The 20,979-nt window shown below is 50.8% G+C and overlaps 1 protein-coding gene across 6 annotated transcripts in view; it reads right to left on the bottom strand.

Annotated features, from left to right (window-relative positions):
* Positions 1-373: 373 nt before the first annotated feature.
* THOC5 (THO complex subunit 5) overlaps positions 374-20,979 on the bottom strand; it is a 30,775-nt gene continuing 10,169 nt past the window's right edge. For 2 of the 6 annotated variants that reach the window (XM_070385894.1, XM_070385895.1), the window contains exons 7-22: positions 20,405-20,551; positions 18,891-19,005; positions 16,975-17,221; positions 16,340-16,372; positions 14,743-14,820; positions 14,033-14,073; positions 13,730-13,829; positions 12,179-12,287; positions 9,801-9,902; positions 9,119-9,215; positions 8,448-8,562; positions 6,954-7,057; positions 6,720-6,807; positions 4,121-4,236; positions 3,274-3,464; positions 374-571 (exon numbers count right to left, since the gene is read on the bottom strand). In XM_070385894.1, the coding sequence (XP_070241995.1) occupies positions 508-571; positions 3,274-3,464; positions 4,121-4,236; positions 6,720-6,807; positions 6,954-7,057; positions 8,448-8,562; positions 9,119-9,215; positions 9,801-9,902; positions 12,179-12,287; positions 13,730-13,829; positions 14,033-14,073; positions 14,743-14,820; positions 16,340-16,372; positions 16,975-17,221; positions 18,891-19,005; positions 20,405-20,551 (1,747 nt within the window). In that variant the 3' untranslated portion in view covers positions 374-507. The remainder of the gene's footprint in view (positions 572-3,273; positions 3,465-4,120; positions 4,237-6,719; positions 6,808-6,953; positions 7,058-8,447; positions 8,563-9,118; positions 9,216-9,800; positions 9,903-12,178; positions 12,288-13,729; positions 13,830-14,032; positions 14,074-14,742; positions 14,821-16,339; positions 16,373-16,974; positions 17,222-18,890; positions 19,006-20,404; positions 20,552-20,979) is intronic. The other 4 variants (XM_070385896.1, XM_005887497.3, XM_070385897.1 and 1 more) reach the window with 2 other exon arrangements.

Genomic DNA, 20,979 nt, shown 5'->3' with positions numbered 1-20,979 from the left:
TCCACGGTTGTTCTCTGGGACATATTTGTCTGTTTTCGTTGTGCTGTCAGATGTTTGCAACATCCACCAGCCAGGGGAATTTGGCTGCTGGAGACACCGACAGGGTCAAAGAGTGAGGGGACGGGGGAAGAAGAGCTTTTGGTTTTTCTACTAGGCTGACTTTGGCTTCCCCTGCCACCCGCTAACAGCGGGGACTTGGATGACAAACGTGAAGACAGTGAGGGTCTGCTGCAGAGCTGGAACGGTTCTCTCTGTTCTCGGCCAGCCAGGAAAGCTATCCCCATGTGCGCTTTCACGCCGTGCCTCGCTCCCACCTGCCCTCTCGGACTGCAAAGCCACCCCCTCTCCCCAAGGAGCCGCAGACAAAGGCCACTTAGTCAGGTGACATTTTAATAGGCTACAAATAGAAAACCTGTCCTGGGAGACTATCAAGAGCCACGTGTGCGCCTGAACCGGAAGCAGAGGCGCAGCACTTAGGGTCTGCGGCGAAACAGGCTGAGAGCGACGTCAACGATGGCTGAAGAATCCTTGAGGGTGGTTATATTTAAATGGCTTTATCCTGCTGGGACCCCTAGAGAAATAGGAGAAGGGAGGCCAGTTAACACCATAACCTTTGGGCTGATATAACGAATGTATCCACACAAGGGACTACTATGAAGCTGTGAAGGAAAAAAATAAAAGACTGGTGTAAGGAAAGCAGACCACAGAACAGTATGAAAGATATGACAGCAGTTCTGAAAAAACGTCTTCATGTGCCCCCGAAGGCATGAAGTGCCCACATGAGCCTGGAAGTGCCCACTGACGACGGGCACTTCAGGGGGCAGGGGGCGTGGGCACCCTCACTGTTTACAGTGTTTTTATGCAAGTTTGTTGCTGTTTTTATGTTTAATAATAAACATGTTTTATTTACATCTATGATTAAAAAAATATAAATTTAAAATCCTCCTTTGTAGGGAGATTCCCATGCAGGTAGGAGTTTACATGGGAAAAGAATCTGTACTAAGCGCCTGCCAAGGGCCTTGTGTTTATACTTGCTACTTCAGAGATGCTATTTCTTTCATTTCAAAGATTTTAAATGAATGCAGGCTTAGGGATGTGAACCACCTGATATTAGACAGTCAGAGTCTCACAGACCAAATTCAAAACCAGGTCTGATGCTACAGCCTGCTGGCACAAGAGGCTAACAATCACAGCCAAAGCCTGGACCCTGTGACATTTAGGTGCTTCAGCTCAAGTCTTGGGTCCCTGGGCAAAAACTTCACGCAGGGTTCTTTTCCACACGACTGCACGGTGAACAATGTCCCGCTAAAGGGCCTCTCTCATTCTTCTGCCTGTGACTGACTTTCAGTGGCAACCAGAAGGTGACACCTTGGATCTTGGTCTGAGGGAGGGAGGGTGAGAGGTAGTGTGGGTGTCTGCCGGAGGGAGAAGATTGTATATCATTTTTGCCACACTGCACAGAACGGACTTAAAGGAGGGCTTATTCTGCCTGGACCGTGCTTGGCACTTGACAGGCTCCCCTGGTTTAATTTCATGCTACCAACACCACCTGAGTAGATATAGTTTTACTGATGAGGAATCTGAAGCTCAAGAGCTTCAGACCCAGATCACACAGGCAGCAGCTGCAATCAACCCAGGCTTTTCTGGCCCCAAAGTCTTTTCTTAAAATGATGTCATGAACCTTCCCAACACTAGAAGGGTACAGAGTCAAGTCAGGTAAATTGAGGCATACAGCTGATGGAAACCCCACAGCCTGAAGGTAGCCAGCCCCAGGCAGTGCCAGACCTCGAGTGTCCTGCGGCCCAGGCCAGCCCTTTGCAGCCCAGGCCCTTGACCTGATCCCAGTGGTCAGGGAGACTCCAACCAAGAATCTCACATCCCACATCTCATCAGTCACGGAATTAACTGGATCTGGGTAGCCAAAGGAGCACCTTCCCAGAACACAGTGACAGCACAGCCTGGAGAACAAAGCAGTTCAGGAAACGGGTCCTATGGGAACCACCAGACAGCAAAGAACAGACACTGGCCGAGTGAGAATTTCCACCTTGGAAACGAGCTACAGCAGGCGGGTGCGGGGAAGAGCTGAGGTCTCACTTAAGACAGACCAGGGACAGCAAGCCCAGAACACAGCGCCACCTAGCCGTCAGCTCCACCTCGCAGCCACAGCGGGGCTGGAGCTGGCCATTATCAACTAGCACAAGAAGCCAGGCCAGGTGGAGGCGCCAGACGGAGGCGGGAGGACGTGGGACAGCCTCCAGGGGCGGAGGCCGGCTGTGTGAGAAGGTGAAGGCGGGCAAGGCACCTTCCAGACTGTTAGAGAACACAGCGATGTCCTCACTGGATACAGACTATAGCCCTTTGTGACACCATTCCTCCCCAGACCCCTGCCCCAAAGGGAAGGGATGCCTGAGGAGTGTGGGCTCCGGGGTTCTGAAACGGACTCGAAGAACAAGACCGTGAATTAAGGGATGAAAGGGAAGGAAAGGACCCAACACCAAAGCGGAAGGAAAAGCAGCCAGAAGTGCGGGGCCTGCAGACACACTAAATACCAAGCCGCCAGGGCCTGCGGGCATTTTCTGAGGCTCCGTCTGTGCCAAGATCCATTCTGGAAGGTCTACGTGAACTACCTCTGCTTCGTCACAAGTTAGAAGGTAAAGCTTCCATTTCAGCCTTTGGGAAAGGCTCAGAGCTGAGCTGAAGTGGCTCCTTCAGTCACCCAGCTGGTGAGCAGGCAGCGGAGGCCGCACGGTGTGTGTGATTTCATGGCTGGCCCCTCTGTGACGCCTGCCTGCCTACAGCTGTGGTCCTCCTGGACGCGGGAGCGCCGCAGGGAGTACAGCAGACTCTGGGGACTGGGGGGAAGGCATGTCTAGTCTGTATACAGGGCTACAGCCTGCATCTATTGAGGACATCCCTGTGTTCTCTGTAGTTTACAAAGTTCATTTGAATCATAAAAAACCTACTGGCTCCCACAGAAAGCAGAGAAAAGGAAGTGTAGTCAAGTCCTCTTGCTCACGCAGCATGAGGCCCACCTCTGGGGTGTACGCGCGATGAACTAACTGGACTGGGCTGGGCTGATAGGACAGGGGCCACAGGCAAGTTTTAGGAAGGAGGAAGTGAGCTCTCTCCGGGAAATCTGGCAGCAAGATGTTAATTTCCACAGTGAAAGGACACCAGAGCACCCGAGGACACATGTGCCCTCTGTGCCAGGCTCACTCTGCCCCACGTCCCTGTGAGAGGCAGGGCTGGAGGTCCCGGGGCCCTGTCCCTCACCTGAAAAGCCGCAGACACATCTTCTCCTGGGGAAATTCCTTGGGCCCCTCCACGCTGTCGTCATGGCTCTCTGTCTCCAGGTAGACGTCCAGCAGCACGCACAGGCGCTGCAGCTGGTTGGTCAGAAGCTGGTGGCCGGGCCGCGGGCCGCACAGCTCCTTGTAGCACACGTTGACCTCGCTCTCCATGGCCTGGCGGGGGTGGCGGGGGGGCGGGCAGGGAGGGGAAGCCAGAAACTCAGCACCACTTGCAGGCCAGCTGGGTCTCATGGTTTCACAAGAACCGAGCCTGGGCCTCTGCAGATCAAGCCAGGCTGGCTTGTCCTGAGGCGCCCGCTCCTCAAGACAATGGAGTCTTCCTGATCTGACCTGGAACATTTCCTGCCTTGCATGTCCACAGCCAAAAAGAGCAAGATGGACAGAGGAAGAATCTCAAGATCAGATCCAAATGGGAAACTGTTAGGTTTCAAAGTGTGCTCCTTGGCTATGGAGTCAGATCCATGGCCATAACAGTAATTAACACGGGCAACGATTTCATACTCTGTCTCGTTCTTGTTCGTTTTACATTTCCACATAAGCCTGAAATGACCTATCAAGGCTGGTCTTGTATTAGCCCTGTTTTATAAGCAGGGTGAACCTGTGGATCCCAGGCTAGTAAGGGGCTGACAGGGGTCTGAGCACTTCACTACACCTTGCAGCCTCTAGCACATTCTACAATCCCAGCAGCATCTGCCCTGGAACTGCGCCAGTGCCCAAGACCCCAGCTACTACTGGTTCTGCCCCACCGCCCCCCACCCCGGCCTAAGGAGGCTCTCCCTGCTCCTCCCATCACCCTCTGAGGACCTTACCCGAATATTGTCATCGTTGTTGTTGGTTTTCTCCCCTTTCCAGTTCAGACAGAGCTGGAAAATGGGTGGGATGGAGGAGTAGCCAGGGTTCAGCACCACAGCAGCCTGGAGCTTAGCTGGGAAAGGTGGGGAGAGGAGGAAAACGCAGTTGAGAGCCAGCTTGCCAGCCACGACCACCTCCCTGCTGGAACCCTGAGGCCAGCTCTGTGTCTCACATTAGTCCAGGTGCTCAGAGCACACTCTGCTACCAACTTTTACTTTCCGCCTGCTGCTGCTAAGTCGCTTCAGTCGTGTCCAACTCTGTGCGACCCCGTAGACAGCAGCCCACCAGGCTCCCCCGTCCCTGGGATTCTCCAGGCAAGAACACTGGAGTGGGTTGCCATTTCCTTCTCCAGTGCATGAAAGTGAAAAGTGAAAGTGAAGTCACTCACTCGTGTCCAACTCTTAGCGACCCCATGGACTGCAGCCCACCAGGCTCCCCGTCCATGGGATTCTCCAGGCAAGAACACTGGAGTGGGTTGCCATTTCCTTCTCCAGTGCATGAAAGTGAAAAGTGAAAGTGAAGTCGCTCAGTCGTGTCCAACTCTTAGCGACCCCATGGACTGCAGCCCACCAGGCTCCTCCGTCCATGGGATTTTCCAGGCAAGAGTACTGGAGTGGGGTGCCACTGCCTTCTCCGTTACTTTCCGCCTAGAAACTCCAAAGTGGTACTGTCAGGCTGCAGAAGGGGAGGTCCTGTGACTGGGCCTCAGGACACAGAGATGTGGGGAATCCTGAGTCTGGTTTGCCCAGTTCTATTTACTACTTTGACAGAAGTCTGTTTTAACTGGCATTTATTTGCCAGCAGGTTAAGGATTTTCCCAGTGAAGGCGCCCTATCTGGTTTTCAACAGTCTTGTATGCCAGACGTCACATTATAGTCAAATGTATTTTCTCTGTTCTTTATCTATCTTGTTACGTGAAGCTTTTTGATAACCAGCGTTTACCGAGCACCTACTGTTTTCCGAGCACAGTGCTGAGCCCTTTTGCCCACATTTTATTTCATTCTGATAACGATTCTCATCCCATTTCAGTTAAAGAAACGGAGGCTCTGACAGAAACTTCCTAAAAATCATCAAACAGCCGCAAAACAGCAGTGCTGAGTTTAACCAGAGCTACCTGGTACCAAAGCTGTGTTCATAATCATTAAATGAGATATTTGTATTTTTTAACATACTTATTTTTTCTCTGGTGACAGCCTTTGTCTTTTTCAATACGATAACCTCTCCATCAATGAGCTAAGTGCTTAGTCACCCTTTTTCATTATTTATGGGGGCGGAGGGAATGAACTCTCATCCACTAGTAATTTGAATAAATTAACAGAGAACAAGAGAGTGTAGGTTAAGATAACTCTACCCTGACAGTCACAACATTTATGGAAAAGTGACATTTTACTGTTGTTTCTGTCATAATAGTTTTGAATGTATTTCTGGGTTTATCTCTCGTCCACCAATTTTTTTGTTTTTAATCCATACTATGAAATTATTGTCCACTTATTTATTTAAAGTTCACTCTTAAGTTTTCAAATTCTATTACAACACACCTAATAAAAATTTAAATGATTACATTCATCCTTTGTATGAATACAGGATATTTGTTATTTTTCCAAGCTCTGTTCCCCTCATCCAGGAAGCAAAAGCGATGTCTTCCAATGATTTCCCACTCTCGGGCTTTGGAAATTTCTTGGATGCATAGTTTTCCGTGCCCTTTCAAAACAGCACTCTGCGTTGTTTAGGGATGAGGTTTGAGTATTTTTTAAAAGGAGAGAAGACAGAAAGTAAACGCAAAATTCCAAACAGCAGTCACCCATCATGAGGGTGAGAATGAAGTGGGATCAAGGAGCCTCCACTGTATCTGAAGTTATCTAATTTCCTCAGAATATTTCTAAAAACATGCAAAGTGAAGAAACAGGGGTAGAGAAACATGAACATCAAAGAGTGTTTAACCTTTCATTTCTCACACTATCTTGGAACTACAGACAACTCCCTCCGCCCTGCAGCCTCAGCACTGAGCCTCTGGGGTGGGATCCAGCAGGCTGAGCCAGACCCGCAGAGGCTGGGGCTGGACGACAGCCCCACAGGCGCTATCGGGGTGGGTCCAGCTGGAAGCTTTGGCCGATCAGATGCCAGGACAGAGGTGAGGAGTCAGAGCTCTCAATGCCTCCCCAAGTGAGTGCAGGGACTGCAAAGAGGGAGGAGAGTCCTGCGCTTCACAGCCTGAGAGTGACAGCCCTACCTTGAAGAGAGGACGAGCAGGTCTCTGATTCTAAAGGGTGATGAAGCAAAGGGGCTCAGAACTCAGGCTCAGAGATTTGACTGGGTGTGTGACTGAGCATCACCTACAGAGCGGGAACGTCACCAGCGCCGGGACCGTGGTGACGATTAGCTGAGGCGGGACTGTTGCAGAACAAGTCCTGGCTGAACGCTGCCTCTCACAGCCGAGACTGCTAAGTCCCTGAGGCAGGAGTTCAGATCTTTAGCTTCCTTGGGCCAGCTCCCAGGAAGGTTTGATTCTCAGCGGCTCCCCTCACCTAGAGCCACTGTCATCAGCAGAGTGGTTACCTGTGCCCCTCTCCACGAGTGCCATGTAGTAGAGATTGGTGTCCCCGGCCAGTCCCGCCTCTACGATGTCTTTGGTGAAATGCAGCTCCTGAAGTCACCAAGGACAGGGGGGTGAGCTGTTGGTGCCTGCTGTCAGACTGCCCCGCCCTTCGGGAGGAGCAGCAACAGAAAGGAGACACGGGTCTGCTGTCCCCAGGACAGTAACGGTGGCCTGTCGCCCCCGCCAACACCTACCGTGTAGTCCTCATGGGCAATCGTCACCCACTTCACCAGGCGAGAGACGACCTTTGCAGGGAAGAGGTAGTGGCAGTCGCTAGTGACCGGGACAATGCCATGCTCTAAGAGAGAGCAGGACAGGGGGCGTCACAGGTGGAAATCGGCCGCCACAGCTGGGTAACCGCCACCCTCTGAAGGGCTCAGATGGCCCTGCTGGCTGTCTAGGTACACTCGGTACTCAGGTCAACACGGGCCAGGAACGGAGGCACGTCAGCCTGACCTTCGCCCAGTGCTTGTGTGGGTCCCACCGCTCGAAGCGCTTCATCCTCAATGCAAAGGAAAACCCCCTGCAGCCAGAACCAATGAGGTGCCTCTGTGGCAGTGAGTGTTAATTAGATCAAATAGCCGAGAGGGCTGTTCTCGCAGCTGACCTTGTACGAGGAAGGATTTAAGTCTTCCTTGCCGGTCACTCTAGAGAAGAGCAGGAGGGCTGCTCCAGGGCTAATTCCTGCTGGTGTTTCAATAAGCAAATATGCCAACATGGTCCACGCTATCCAGGATGACAATCATCCAACCTTGGGACAAAACAAACTCCACAATGCTGATGGGGAGCCTAGAGAAACCAGAGTCCATGGGGGGCCTCCAGACGGGTGCTGGGAACTCAAAGCCTTTCCTGACAGTGGCTCTTTTTTTTGACGTGGACCACTTTTAAGGTTCTTATTGAATTTGTTATGGCTTCTGTTTTGTTTTGGATTTTTGGCTGCAAGGCATGCGGGATCTTAGCTCCCCAGTCAGAGATAGAACCTGCACCCTCTGCGATGGAAGGTGAAGTCTTAACCACTGGACCACCAGGGAAGCCCTGAGCGGCTTTTTTCAGATTGGAAAGATCTTAACCCTCCTTCACTCCTGCCTGACAGGCTGTGACAAGCGTTTACAGAATGAATAAACGAGAAGCCCCCACATGGCCACCATCTTGGTCAAGGATCAGAATCACTTGGGAGCTTATGGTGAACCCTGGGCTCAGCCCCGGCCTGGAGGATGTCAGCTCAGGAGTCAATGGAGGGAGGAGGCATGGGTCACGGAACAGCTGTATTCAAGTAAGCCGAGCCCAAGCTCTGCAGAAGCAGAGCTCTGTCTTGTGCTCGTGGCTCCTTCCCCAGCACTACACTGGCGACCCCGAATGAATGAGGTTCCGTTAAAATGCACAGCAAAGTCTGCCATGCGCTGACCTAGCATGAGTGCTCCCGACCAGTGCTCCAGACCAATCCAATAAGATGGACTCCCAAAAGGCTCTGGGCGGGCCGAGACGGCCTTGTAGCCCTGCGGGGAGCTCACACCTCTGCTTGGTGGCCTAGAGCTCTCCCCAGTGGCCCAGCTAACACCTCTTTTCAGCAAGAGCCAGGGAGCCAGCCGACTCTGTCATCAGGATTCGAGATGTCTGAGCGCGGGGCTCCGTGGTCTTTGTCCTTGTGCTGAGTGGCTCAGGCCACAACCCTGACTAACACCGCTTACCCAGGGAGGCAAACTGCTTGTGGAGGGCGAGGCGGGACTGCACCCTGGTCTTCAGCAGTTTCATGGTGGTCTCCATGTGACTGGCGCTCAGAGAGTGGTCTGTGATCACAGTGTGCTGTGGGTGACAGAGCACAGCACACTCGTGAGTGCTCCCTGTGCCTTCCTCCTGCCACCCCTCTCTCCCAGGGCTTGCCTGCCTGTGGCGGCCAGGACCACCCACGTCCTGGCATAGATGTCTTCTGGGGATAGCAGGGTCTCCCTGAAGTGGGAGCCAGAAACCGAGTCCCAGCAGGAATGATACAAGCTGCTGGGATCTTAAGAGGCTGGGGGAAAGGAAGGCTTCTGCTGAGGTGCCAGTTGCCCTGGGGTTCATTTCTGGTACCTTTGTACATAAGACCAAGGGGAAGGAGCACCGGGAGCCATGGGACATGCAGGGCAAGGATCCAAGTTACTTTGACCTGGGCGGGTAATAGGCTCAGGGTGAAAGCAAAAGATACCTAAACGCTTGGAGGCCTTGGACACTTTAGAGTGAAGGGAGGACAGGTCACAGCCCAGAGGGCTGGCATTCTGCTAGTTTCAAGTCCCAGAGGCCATCAGAAGCCCTTCTGGAGTCTGCAGAGAAGGAGAGGAACAGGGCTCCTCAGCCAAGGGGATTCAATCAGTGGACACACCTGAGGCTGCTCTTTGGGGAAGTGAAGGCCACCCAGCTTCTGCACCCACAAGTAGGGGTGACCGAGGTCAAGTACGTAGTCCCTCAAAGTCAGGATGCTGCACAGAAGAACAAAGAATGGAATGAGTTTAGAAGTCACTTCTGCAGTGGTCCCAGGGCATAAACCTCATCCCACCCTTTCACCTCCCCTAAACAGAACGGTCCTGCAGGCTCAGCGCACTCACAGCCAGGCCGCCAGCAAGGCCTCTCAAGTTCATCAGTTCCCTGCTGTGAATTTTCTCTCTCCCACAGCCAATTTTCTCTTTTTCCCTGGCAGTCTTCAACTCATTAGCAAATCTCAATGAAAAGGCAGTGTACTTATCTTTTCATCAGTCTGGCAATTTATAAAGTATTTTCTAAATTTTAATCCTCAAGAGAACTAAAACGTTAAACACATCTCTTACCACATTCCCAGAGTTTTGACCCTTCCACCCTTCCCCATCCTTCTCCAGGGCCTCATAAGCAAGAAAGGACAGGTGTCCCCTTCTCTGGATGGAGCACTCCCTCTTGCTCCACCATTTCTCCACCCCCCACCCCCACCCCCGGAAGGCCTCTGGTCCTAACAGGTCTCCTGCTTTGGGTTGAGTCACCAGAGAAACTCTGAAGTGCACAGGCTGGAAGAGGAGGAAATGCTGCTGACTCACCCAACTTTATCGAATTGATACTGATTGGCTGGATTTGGAGTCTTCTTTCCATGATCCCCAGGGTACAAGCAGCTCAGGACTGAGTCAGGAGACAGCAAGTCACTGGAGGAGGGAAAAGACTGCAATGAGAACACCAGCCAAGCCCTTGGCTCGATGCAGATGTGGCCATCTGGGGTGGTAACGCCCTCTCCCACTGATGAGAAACGCCACCTTTTACTGAATGCTTCCTGCAGTCCAGACCCTGTATATGCCTGAGGTCATCAGATCCTCACAACCCTATGAAGTAGGGAGGATTAGCATTTCCATTCTATGGAGGAGAAACTGGAGGCTATGAAAGATACAGCAAGCCCAAGCTGACACTGCTAGTAAGCGCTGGAGCAAGGATTTACACTGTTCCATCAAAAAAGTAGTACTATTAATCACCATTTTTGTTTGTTTTTGGTGCAGATCCCATCTCTGGTTGAGGAACTGCGGCCCCTGCCTTGAAAGCACGGAGTCTTAACCACTGGACCACCAAGGCAGTCCTTTAATCAGCAATTTCTAAAGAAACCTATCCCTTCAAGAAGTATACAGTGACCAGAGCCTTTCCTCAAGGGAGCAAAACCCTATGACACCAGAAATAGGAACACTCAGAACTTTCACAGGAGCAGAACGGATTTCCACTCCAGAGAGATCCAGTGTGAGCTCTGATGCTCTGCCTATCTCACGCTTCACCTCATCTCATGCTGCCACAGAAAGAGCTCCCCTTGAACATTCCCAGAAAAGATACATCACACAGACTGGAGACAAGGTGACCCAGTGCTGTAAGCAGAAAGACACAGTGACGCCAATGCCACCTACTCACAACGGTTAAACATGTAATTGAGAGTGACGATCAGAGAAGAGACAGCACAGGCGCAGAATGGAGTAATTTGATCACAAAGGCCAACAGGGCCCAATCTTTCCCTTCATCCGTGGGAGCTCCCCTTCACCTTCCCGGGACAGCATCAGGAGTGACTCAGGCAGACGGCTGATCCTGCTGCTCTGAGCCCAGCAGGCCTCTGGGAACTCGGCCCAGGAGAGTGGCAGTCTGCGGCTCTGCACTGCTCTGTCCTGCCAGAGTCTCCCTGGATCACCCCCACCCCCAGGGTCTCTGTCCTCTTCGCTGCTACAGAGAACTAGCTATAAAATCAGTAACTGTCACTCTTGTAGCCAATATTTAGTGACTGATACTAATATACTGAATCAACCAAAATAAAACAGTAAAACTGCACAAGATTAGGACTTGAAATTGACAAAACCTGATGGAATGATCAAATTCTGACAAATTTCCACCCACAACATGTGGCTTAGGACAACTGAATTTGGTGAAAACAATGGACATTAAAGAGCAGGCGACTGCACATGCAGAGGCTGGTGAGGAGAGGACTTCAGGGTTCAGTGGAGCCAGCCTGCAGCCCCAGGGCTTAGCAGGTGGGCATCTGAGAAGGGAGCAGGCAGAATGCTCACCACAAGGAGCTCCACCCGGCCCTCCGGCTGCGCAGTGCGACTGGGTGGTCTGGAGAAGCCAGCCCCGGGCTCCCCCTGCTGGCGTGAGGTGGGAACAGGACGACAGCACCCACAGTGCTCGGGATGACCCAGCACCTCTCAAGCACAGGGACAAGGATGCAGCCAGGAGCGGGCACAGACGCTAAGCGCAGGGTGGATGGCAGCCACCCTCGGGCAGCCCCGCGAAGGGCCCTGCCCCACCAGGCACCAGCCCTGCGCCTCCCGGTCTATCTACACCTGACGTGAGGACTCAGTGGGGGCAGGGCTGGGAGGCGAGCCTCCTTCACCCCCAGGCCCTCTTGGTCCTCCTCCCTTCCTCCCACGACCAGCGGCCATGGTCAGGGCCTTTCTGGGGATGCTGCCCCTGTGGCTGCCTCTATGTGCCTCTGCTCACCCTCCTCAAAACCCACCCACCAGTCTTCTTCCCACTGCCCCTGCCAGGTAAGGACAACCTGGGATTGAGCTGAGCTGCAGAGTAAAATCCCAGGCTCTTGGGACAGAAAAAGACAAGAGGAAGAGAGGCCTAGATCTGCCAAGCTGGTAAAGTCTGCCAAGGCTCACGTTCACACTCTTTCCACTGGTGTAAAAGCTGGAGCCCACCCACTCAGTTTGCAACAGGCTGCAGCCGTTTCTGTCATCGGCTGTGTAGTAAGAAGGCTGCACAGATTCCAGTCAGTGAGTGCTTTCTAAATATACCCTTAGTGCGCCAGGACTTCTGGGCTTGTGGACGCGACAGCAGAAGCCAGTGCGGCCGTGAAGCCCCTCCGAGTCAGGTGAGAGAGGATCCGGGAACAGCCCAGCAGGCAGGCGCCCATCACAGCCCCGCCCACACCGCAGCCCTACAGCGATACCCTGCACTGATGGGGGTGATCAGCTCCGTGGCGGTGGTCACTCTGGCTTTCACCGTCATGATGTTGAGGTTCATGAGGTAGTAGAAAGTCAGGTGCAGCACACTGTCATCTGGAGGGGAGGAGGAAAAGAGACATCCTTTATGAGCTAACATTAGAAGCCAGTCAACAGAATCAGAGAAAATCAACGACATTTGAGATCTTTCACACAAAAACAACGGCAACTTAATATTGAGTTTAAAAAAGTCTCTACAAATTCTTTACTACTCCTCCCTCCAAGAGGTGGAGCTTCATTTTCCTCCCTTGAGAGTGGATTGGACATAGAGACTGCTTCCAACTAAAACAACAAGGAAAAAAAGCGATCAAGTGATCACCAGGTCAGCAAGTAATCTGAGTTAACATCACTAGTACCAAGACGCAGTGATTCCATGGATCCCTCGTAATACAGGACGGTGAACACCCAATCTGTGGTGAGCTTTCTCCAAAACCCACAACCTCAGTCTAATCAGAAAACATCAGACAAGACCAAACTGAGAGTCTTTCTACATGATACATAAACCTCATCTTCCAAAGTGTCAAGGTCACAAAAAACAAGCAAAGACTTGAGGAGATTAAGGGGCACAATGATTAAATGCACGTGAGATCCTGGATTGAATCTGGGAACAGGAAAAGGGCATTAGGGGAAAAACCAGGGGCATCTGAGTAAGTTCTATAGTTAACGGTATAGTACCAATGAAACTAACTCTGATTTTGAAAACTGCACTCCGGTTAACTAATCATGTACAGATGTGAGAGCTGGACCATAAAGATGGCTGAGCACTGAAGAACTGATGCTTTCAAATTGTGGTGCTGGAGAAGACTCTTGAGAGTCCCTTGGACAGCAAGGAGATCAAACCAGACATCCTAAAGGAAATCAACCCTGAATATTCATTGGAAGGACTGATGCTAAAGCTGAAGCTCCAACACTTTGGCCATCTGATGGCAAGAACTGACTATTGCATAGACTATTTCTTGAAAATACACAGAAAACCATCACAATGGCCCTCCTTGGAACTCAGACCTAGGCCCAGGGTCTGGGAGGCTGGGCTGAGAAGGAAGCTTATGTCTAACCATTAACTCTTATCACACTGGGATGCTTTATCATGTGCTCCAGTATCCATATGAAGCCAGTTTCAAAACCCACATTCTCTGCAGAATACAAAGTTCTACTTGTATGTATTAAATTAAGCAAGTTGATTATGTTGTATGTCAAGAGTATGTCAAAAGCTGCACACTCTTGGCAACTTGCTCTGTGTATCTGACCTGTCAAATTCAGAAAGATGGTAGCTCCATCAAGTGTCCCTGATGTGTCTAATGGTTTTGCTATGTTTTTAGGGTTATGATTCAGGAAGGGAAAATAAAGTCAAACTCCATGAAGAACAATAAAGGAAAACAGAAATATGAAGCCAGAATCTTCCTGTAGCCAAGGGGGCACTGGCTTGCCAGACCCCGCGTGGCTGCAGCTGGCCGCACTCCTTGGTGTTAGGAGATGCCCCAGACCATGGAGAGACAGACCTTTGCACTTCAGGTCCAGCAGCACAGACAGCGGGTGCCTCTTCAGCATCTCCTTGCGCTTGTCGTCCAGCTGAACTCCCAGTGTGGGTCGCCGGCGTTTCTGGACAAAGGAGGGAGTTGAGCAGGTTACACACACGTCACAGGAATCCCCACTTCCCTCTCCCTGCCACCCAGGGCTTCAGCACTGGGACCTGTGCTTCAGCTCTCAGGCTGCCAGGATCCCGGCCGCCCTCTCTTTCACATCTCTCTCTTCTGCTTCCAGGAAGGATGGCACCTGGCAGCTAGCGGGCCCCACGCTCTCACCGTGGTCTGCTCCTCCTCGGCGTCCGAGTCACTCTCATCGTCTGCAGTGAGAGAGAGAAGGCAGCTGGGGGATGAGGGGACTCCCCCAATTCTCCCCAGAGCACCTCCTGAGGGCGTGTAAAATGGCTTAGGCTTTTGTCAATGAATTTCCTTAGAATAAATAATATATCGCTGTTTCTCACTCAGTACAGTACAGCGATGCAAGGAAAAGGATAATGACCTATAATCCCATCACTCCTGAGTTCTTTCGGTGCTTTTTAATGCCGTCCCAGGGACATCCTAAGGTCCTCCGCTGGTGATGGAAGCAATAACAGTGACATAAACAGCAGCAGCAGCTCATACATCTGACGATTACATGCCATGTGTGAGGGTGACGCTGAGCGATCCACATGCCCGACCCCCTTTAACCCACATCACAATCCCAGATACACGAGCTATCACTATCTTGCTTTGACAGGTGAGTGAACTGAGGCTCCAAACGTTGAAGAGTCTCCCCAGCACTGTGAGCTAGTGAGAAGCAGGGCTGAATCCAAAGGAAGGGCTTTTCCCTGTTTACCCCGAGCAATGGGACGCTGAAGCCAAGCTCCCTGCCCCTCAGAACCAGTACGGCTCATTTCCACCAAGACCAGAGACGGCCCTGGGGGGGGGGGACCTGGCACCCCCGGAACCAGCAGAGGAGGACGTGGGGGAGGACCCTGAGCACCACTTACCCTGGGAGTCCTCGGGAGGCTTGAACAGAGCCTTGGCCTCATCCACGCTGCCTTCAATCGCCACAGACAACATCTTATCTGGGAGCAAGAAAGAGCCGCCTGTGACAGCTGCTGAGGGAAGCTCACCACACAAGCAGGCCCGCCCTGGGGCCGCACTGCCCGCACCTGCCACCGCTCCTTACTGACCGGGGCTGGGAGGCCAAACGCCCTTCTCCAGATGCAGAGCGGCAAGGCAGGAAACCCAAGTCTTTTTCCCATCATTTACTGAAAACAAGGACTCAGAGTGCAGATTCCTGGCCAAGCATCAACCGAGACTAGGTGTGAATTCTCTTTTCAGGTTTACACCAAGGCAAAGAAATCCAAACCAATGGCCCAGAGCCATATGGCACAATTCTGCCAACTATCATAAAAGCTCTCATCTGGACCCTGTGACTGTCCACATCTTAGGAACGACGGCTCTCCCCTCAGTTCTTATTCTCTCTTCTGTGCTACACCAAACACCCAGCACCTGCCTGTCACATTTAATTGGAAGAAGGATAGTGGGGAGGAAGATGGAACCTGCAGTCTACTCTCAGGCCTCAGTCTCTACCCAACCAACTCCCAAACTCACAACCTGGGAAGTTATGTCACTGCTCAGAGCCTCAGTTTTGGCACCTGTGAAACGGGGATTTGACAGATGGGAGCTGCCCGGCTGGCTGGTGAGGACTGAATGAACTAATACCTGTAACTTTAATTTTAAAATTACTTAAAAAAATTCACTTTGAATCCTCACAACAACCCTACAGGAGAAATACTATTACTCTAGCCATTTACTGCTGAGAAAATTAAGGCTCAGGAATGTTAGCTACAACAGCCAAGTAGACAAACTAGGATTCAAGACCAAGTCTATTCAACCTGAGCTTGGTCCTTTTGCTGCTGCTGCTGCTGCTAAGTCGCTTCAGTTGTGTCCTACTCTGTGCGACCCCATCGACGGCAGCTCACCAGGCTCCCCTATCCCTGGGGTTCTCCAGGCAAGAACACTGGAGTGGGTTGCCATTTCCTTCTCCAATGCATGAGAGTGAAAAGTGAAAGTGAAGTCGCTCAGTCGGGTCCGACCCTCAGCAATCCCATGGACTGCAGCCTTCCAGGCTCCTCCATCCATGGGATTTTCTTCCCTCTACCACAGAGCTAAGCAGCCTGATCCCTGCACCAGGCCTGACACCTCACTGAGTGATGCTTGGACCTGCCTTTGTGGAACTCTGTGCGTCTAGTACTGGGAGGTCAGAGAGGCTATAGCCCTTCTTGCTCCATTCAAAGGGGTGTACAGAGATGCACATAGTCGTGGGGGCCGAAAAGAGTTTGCCCAAGAGTGTAAAGAAGGATGACAGACTTCCCCCAAGGGGCAGGCCACTGACGTATTCCCAGGTGGCTGACCACTGCTTATCACTGACAACCCTGCACGAACCATCATAGCTCATCCCAAAGAAACTGGCTTCCCCCACCAAACACAGGCAAATGCCAGACTGTTCTTTTGACTGGTTTACTCCTGGAATTCCACAGTAAAATAGGAATGAAAACAGGCTGGATTTCAAACACAAAAGAAAAGAAAATTACTCACCCTGTCTAGGGGGCTGGGAAGATTTCCTATGAGCTGATGATGAAAACAGGAGGGAGAACAGAGGGGAGGGAGAGGATCAAAGGGACCGGGAAGACACAAGAAGAGAGACAGTAATGTGTGGATGCCGCGGCTGGGAGGACAGGCATGCACCGATGCAGCGTGGGTCTGAGGTGATGGGGTGGGGGAGGGGAGAGAAGTTTAGGTGCCGGGGGAAAGCTGCAGGAAGGCAAGAGGTAGGATCTCCAGAAACGTCCCCAAATCCTACTGGAGTCACGGGCTGCCTTCAAGCTTAATAAGGACACCTCCTTTCCCCTGGTAATTCACTGTGATGACATGCGGCCTGTCCCAGGGCACGGCGGTGAAAGCCTGGGAGAGCTGGCTGGGACCTGTGTTCACTGAGCTTCTCCCTCAAGCGAGCAGAAGGCACCGATCCACCTGCCAAGCGTGCCTTGATGGGGGAAGCACTTGGGAGCCTGGAGAGGCCGCCTGGGCACTGAACCCAACAGCCGACCAGCCGGGCTCATCAGAGATTCAAAGCCATCCATCCTGGAGTGCCCATCAGGTTAGTCCAGCCTTAGGCCAGCTGGTCAAAGCAGCCATGCTGGGCAGTGCAGAGGGGAGGCAGCGTCTGTCACCTGAGGGCTTCTGGGCAGGGCCCGGGAGCTTTCCTCGGCAGGCGGTGCTTCCAGTGCCCCCTGGCCTCGGCCGCTGCTCCCACAGCCCCTCTTCCCTGCCCGCCTCACACTCACCACAGGCCTGCCCGTACGCAGTGGCCTGGACAAAGAGCACATAGAGGGGAGGCGGCAGGTGTCTGGCTGTCTCGTACTGCTTGTGAGCCTGGTCGAAGGGCATGAACAGGTACTCCTGCACCGGGAGGGAGGCCTGCAAGCAACAGAAGAAGGGATTTTGTTTCTCTTTGGTACGCAGTTCACACAGGAACCTTATCAAGGTGACAGCAACAGCAAACAGTAAGAAAATGCACTTTAAACAAAGATACCAAAGGAGTTCAGCTCAGCGCTCCGTGATGACCGAGAGGCGTGGGATGGGGGGATGGGTGGGAGGGAGACTTGTGAGGGAGGGATATATGTATACGTATAGCTGATTCACGTTGTACGGCAGAAACTGACACAATATTATAAAACAATTACATTCCAATTTTTTTTAAAAGGAAAAAAAAAAAAAAGATACCAATTCCACTAGCTTCAGGAAAATATCAAGTACCTAAGCATCAAGTGTGTAAACTTCTACACAAACACCTGAGAAATGAAAGGTCTAAATGAATGGAGATATAAGCCACGTGTACACAGTGGCAGTCACTGTCTCCCAGACTGTGAGAGGAATAAAGTAACTTCTGGAAAACTGGTAATGTTCTTCTCAATTCTGAGTGTTGATTACACAGATATGTTCAAAAATGTGCACACAGTGAAAATTCACTGACCTGCATGTACATTTACAAGCTGTATGGTTTTATGTAAAATTATTTTTTTAAAGTAATACAAGTATTTCTTTTTTAAAAGGTTGTATTCAAGTTTATAAGGCAAAAGTTCCCAGTTCCCAGCCACCAAAGGTAACCATTAATGGTCTGGTGTGAAAACATACTTTTCTAAGCACACAGATGACTTAACACACATACGCATGCATTCAATACTCTGTAAATGAAGGCACGTGTAAAAGAGATTATACTACATGTTCTCCAACTTGCATTTGTTTCATAATTTTATAGTCAGTAATAGGCTGTTCCACACTTCCATCACAACTGTTAAGACTGAACCATACAAGAATTTATTTACCCTACACCTTACTTAGGAGCATTTGGAGTGCTTCCAGTTAACAGGAAAAATTTAAGTACAACCAAAACTTAAGTTTCTGACTTCTGTCCTATATGAGTATCTGTTAATTCTACACCTAGGGTTGAAGAGAGGAAACACAGATCTTGCCAAATCCTACAAAACTGAATTTTTAATTTCTCTAGGGTCCTTTTACAAAGTCCTCCATATTAGCCATATACCCTGCTTTATAAAACTATAAAGATTTAAATCAAATCTGACTTCACAAACAAAAATAAGGTCACCCATAAAGAAAGACATTGCATTTTACAGGTAAAAAGTGGGGACTTTCCCCTCCGAGGTACCTGATAGCTTTCAGTACTAGCGAAGTTCGTTTCAGAGTGAGAGCTCTACTAAGCAGCTGGCCCCTGAGGTGCAGTCAGGGGACCGAGCATCCCCAAGCGTGGGTCCAGGCTGGTGGAGGTCACGCGAGGGTAAACTCTGCTTACAGTCTGTGACAGTGTTTTACCCGGAAGAGGCGCTGGTGAAAACACCCAGGTAGATGTGTATATGCGTTCCTGAGCCCATCCTGCATTTCCTCCACAAAGGACACAGCCTTACTACGCCAGCTGTGCACCTGCAGACGGGACCATCCTCGCACTGCGCTCTAGGCTCACAGACCGACAAAACCCACAGGGCGATGCGGCTGCCGGTGGCCTGAGGTCACTGGGTGGTGAAGGCCAAGTACAAGCCAAGGAGGTGGCGGGCTGTGGGGAGACTCTCACCTGCATGATGCTGTTGAGACGAGGCTGGAGGCTGCTCAGGTACTCCTTCTTCACCTCAATCTCCTTGAGGATCTTCTCCTTGTTGGACAGGCACTCTCGGTACTTCTCCGCCAGCCTGTTGATGGAGGACAGAGCACTGTCTAGGGATGCTCCCCAGGGACACCCCAACACACCTGTTCACCGCCAGACTCTACCTAACGACCGCAGTCATGATGAACTGCTAATGTTTACCTAGCATTTACTACATGCCAGGCACTATGGAGAACCTTTATAAACATTATGGCATTTAATCCTTTATAAAATCGCTGGAAGATGGGGACTTTTCTTATCCCTGAAGAAGGAAACCGAGGCTCAGGCAGGTGGGTAACTTGTCCAAGGTCGTCCAGCTAAGAGCAAGCACAGAGTTGGGCTCTGAATCCAGGCCTGTCTGCTCCAGAGGCCATGCTCATAACCACTAGGGAATACTCCCATGTCACCTCCTGCTCCATTTTTTGCCTCAGAGGCTAGATCCAAAACTTTCACAAACATACGGACCCAGCAGCTACAGAACCTGAATGAGGCCCACAGACTGGCCTGAGTGGGGATGGATTCCAGGCCAGAGCCACAGGAATGGAACTCTCGTGGCTTAGCCAAGGGCAGGCTGCATATTGGACAGGGGTGTGACAGGCCAGTCCCATGTGCTAAAAAGCTGAAACCAATTCCCTAAGATCTAGACTCTGTATTTAATAAATTTATAATGTAGACCAAAGGCACAAAATACACTCAACAACAGAAAAATGCAAGGGATTAAAAACACCACCTTTTCTGACAGAAAACAAAGCAAATGTGCCACGCAAAAAGCCCCAGAATTCCTGTACACATGCAAAGAGGAAAAAGTCACCATGGTGGAAGGGATACAACCATAAAACGTCTAGGGTGAAAAATGTATATACATACCATATCCTAAGAAAAATCTTGATTAAATTACAAAGTATAGACATTCTATTCACACTTAATTAAGAAAAGCTCTTTATCAGTACAAAAAGTTTTATATGTAAAGGGTGCCTCAATGCATTATTTACAATAGCAAAAAAATGCAAACAACTTAAAAGTCCAATCCACTACAGAAACAATTATGTGACAATTTACAATGGAATGCTGTATAGCCTTCTGAAATAACGTTTGCAAAGCTTTGCAATACCATATGAATATGCTTATGGGTGGGGGAAAAGGCAAAAAAAATTGAATTTATAGTACAAAAGGTATTTAAGTCTTAGGCATTAAAATTTTCAGGGAAAGGTTACCTGAACTTTCTTGTAACCACCTTAAGCAATTCCAACCCCACTTACAGTTCAGGCCGTCAAGTGTCAAATGCTAAGTGTGACTTAATGAAAAAACGCGATTTGGTCTTAGAGGCCATTCTGCTGGTCCCACTGTGCTTTGCTATTGACCCTGGGACAGGACAAAGCACTGGCCCTGGTGAATACAGGTTCGTGTCTGTACAGGTGAACAGGTCAGGAAGGAGGAAACGCTACCTTTTCCGCTGCTCCAGCTCCCAGTCCAGACGTGCAAGGGTTTGCTGGTGAGGGTCTCCCATGGTGACTTCTGCCTTGCTGATATCTGGAGGAGCCTCCTTATAGAACTCCTCTAAGCTGACCAGATCGATTTCTTCGTGCTTTGACCTATAGTCAAAAACTCAACGTCAAGCTGCTGTTCTCAGAAACACTGGCTCAAGCGGGCCCCCAGTTCCCCAGGTATGTGTACTCTGGCCTGGTCTACAGCCACTCAGGAGCCTGGGATCCAGGCTTCTCAGCAAATGCTCATTAGTTGGTATTTCAGTGTGAAGAGAGGTAGTTGGTGACATGCCACAGGATCCTTACCCATGGTGCCCAAGCTTTATACCCATGATTTAACTAAAGACCTAGAAAGCAGGCTTATGAAACGTACAGACCTCTCCAAGCTCTGCACGAGAGCTAAGAGATTAAAGAATCAAATAAAAACATCATAGTTGGGCTTCCCTGGTGGCTCAGTGGTAAAGAATCCATCTGGCAATGTAGGAGACATGGGCGCAATCCCTGATTTGGGAAGATCCCACAGGCTATGGGGTAAC

Source organism: Bos mutus, chromosome 17, assembly GCF_027580195.1.
Source record: "Bos mutus isolate GX-2022 chromosome 17, NWIPB_WYAK_1.1, whole genome shotgun sequence".
NCBI lineage: Eukaryota > Metazoa > Chordata > Mammalia > Artiodactyla > Bovidae > Bos > Bos mutus.
This window is presented reverse-complemented; position numbering and strand designations above follow the sequence as displayed.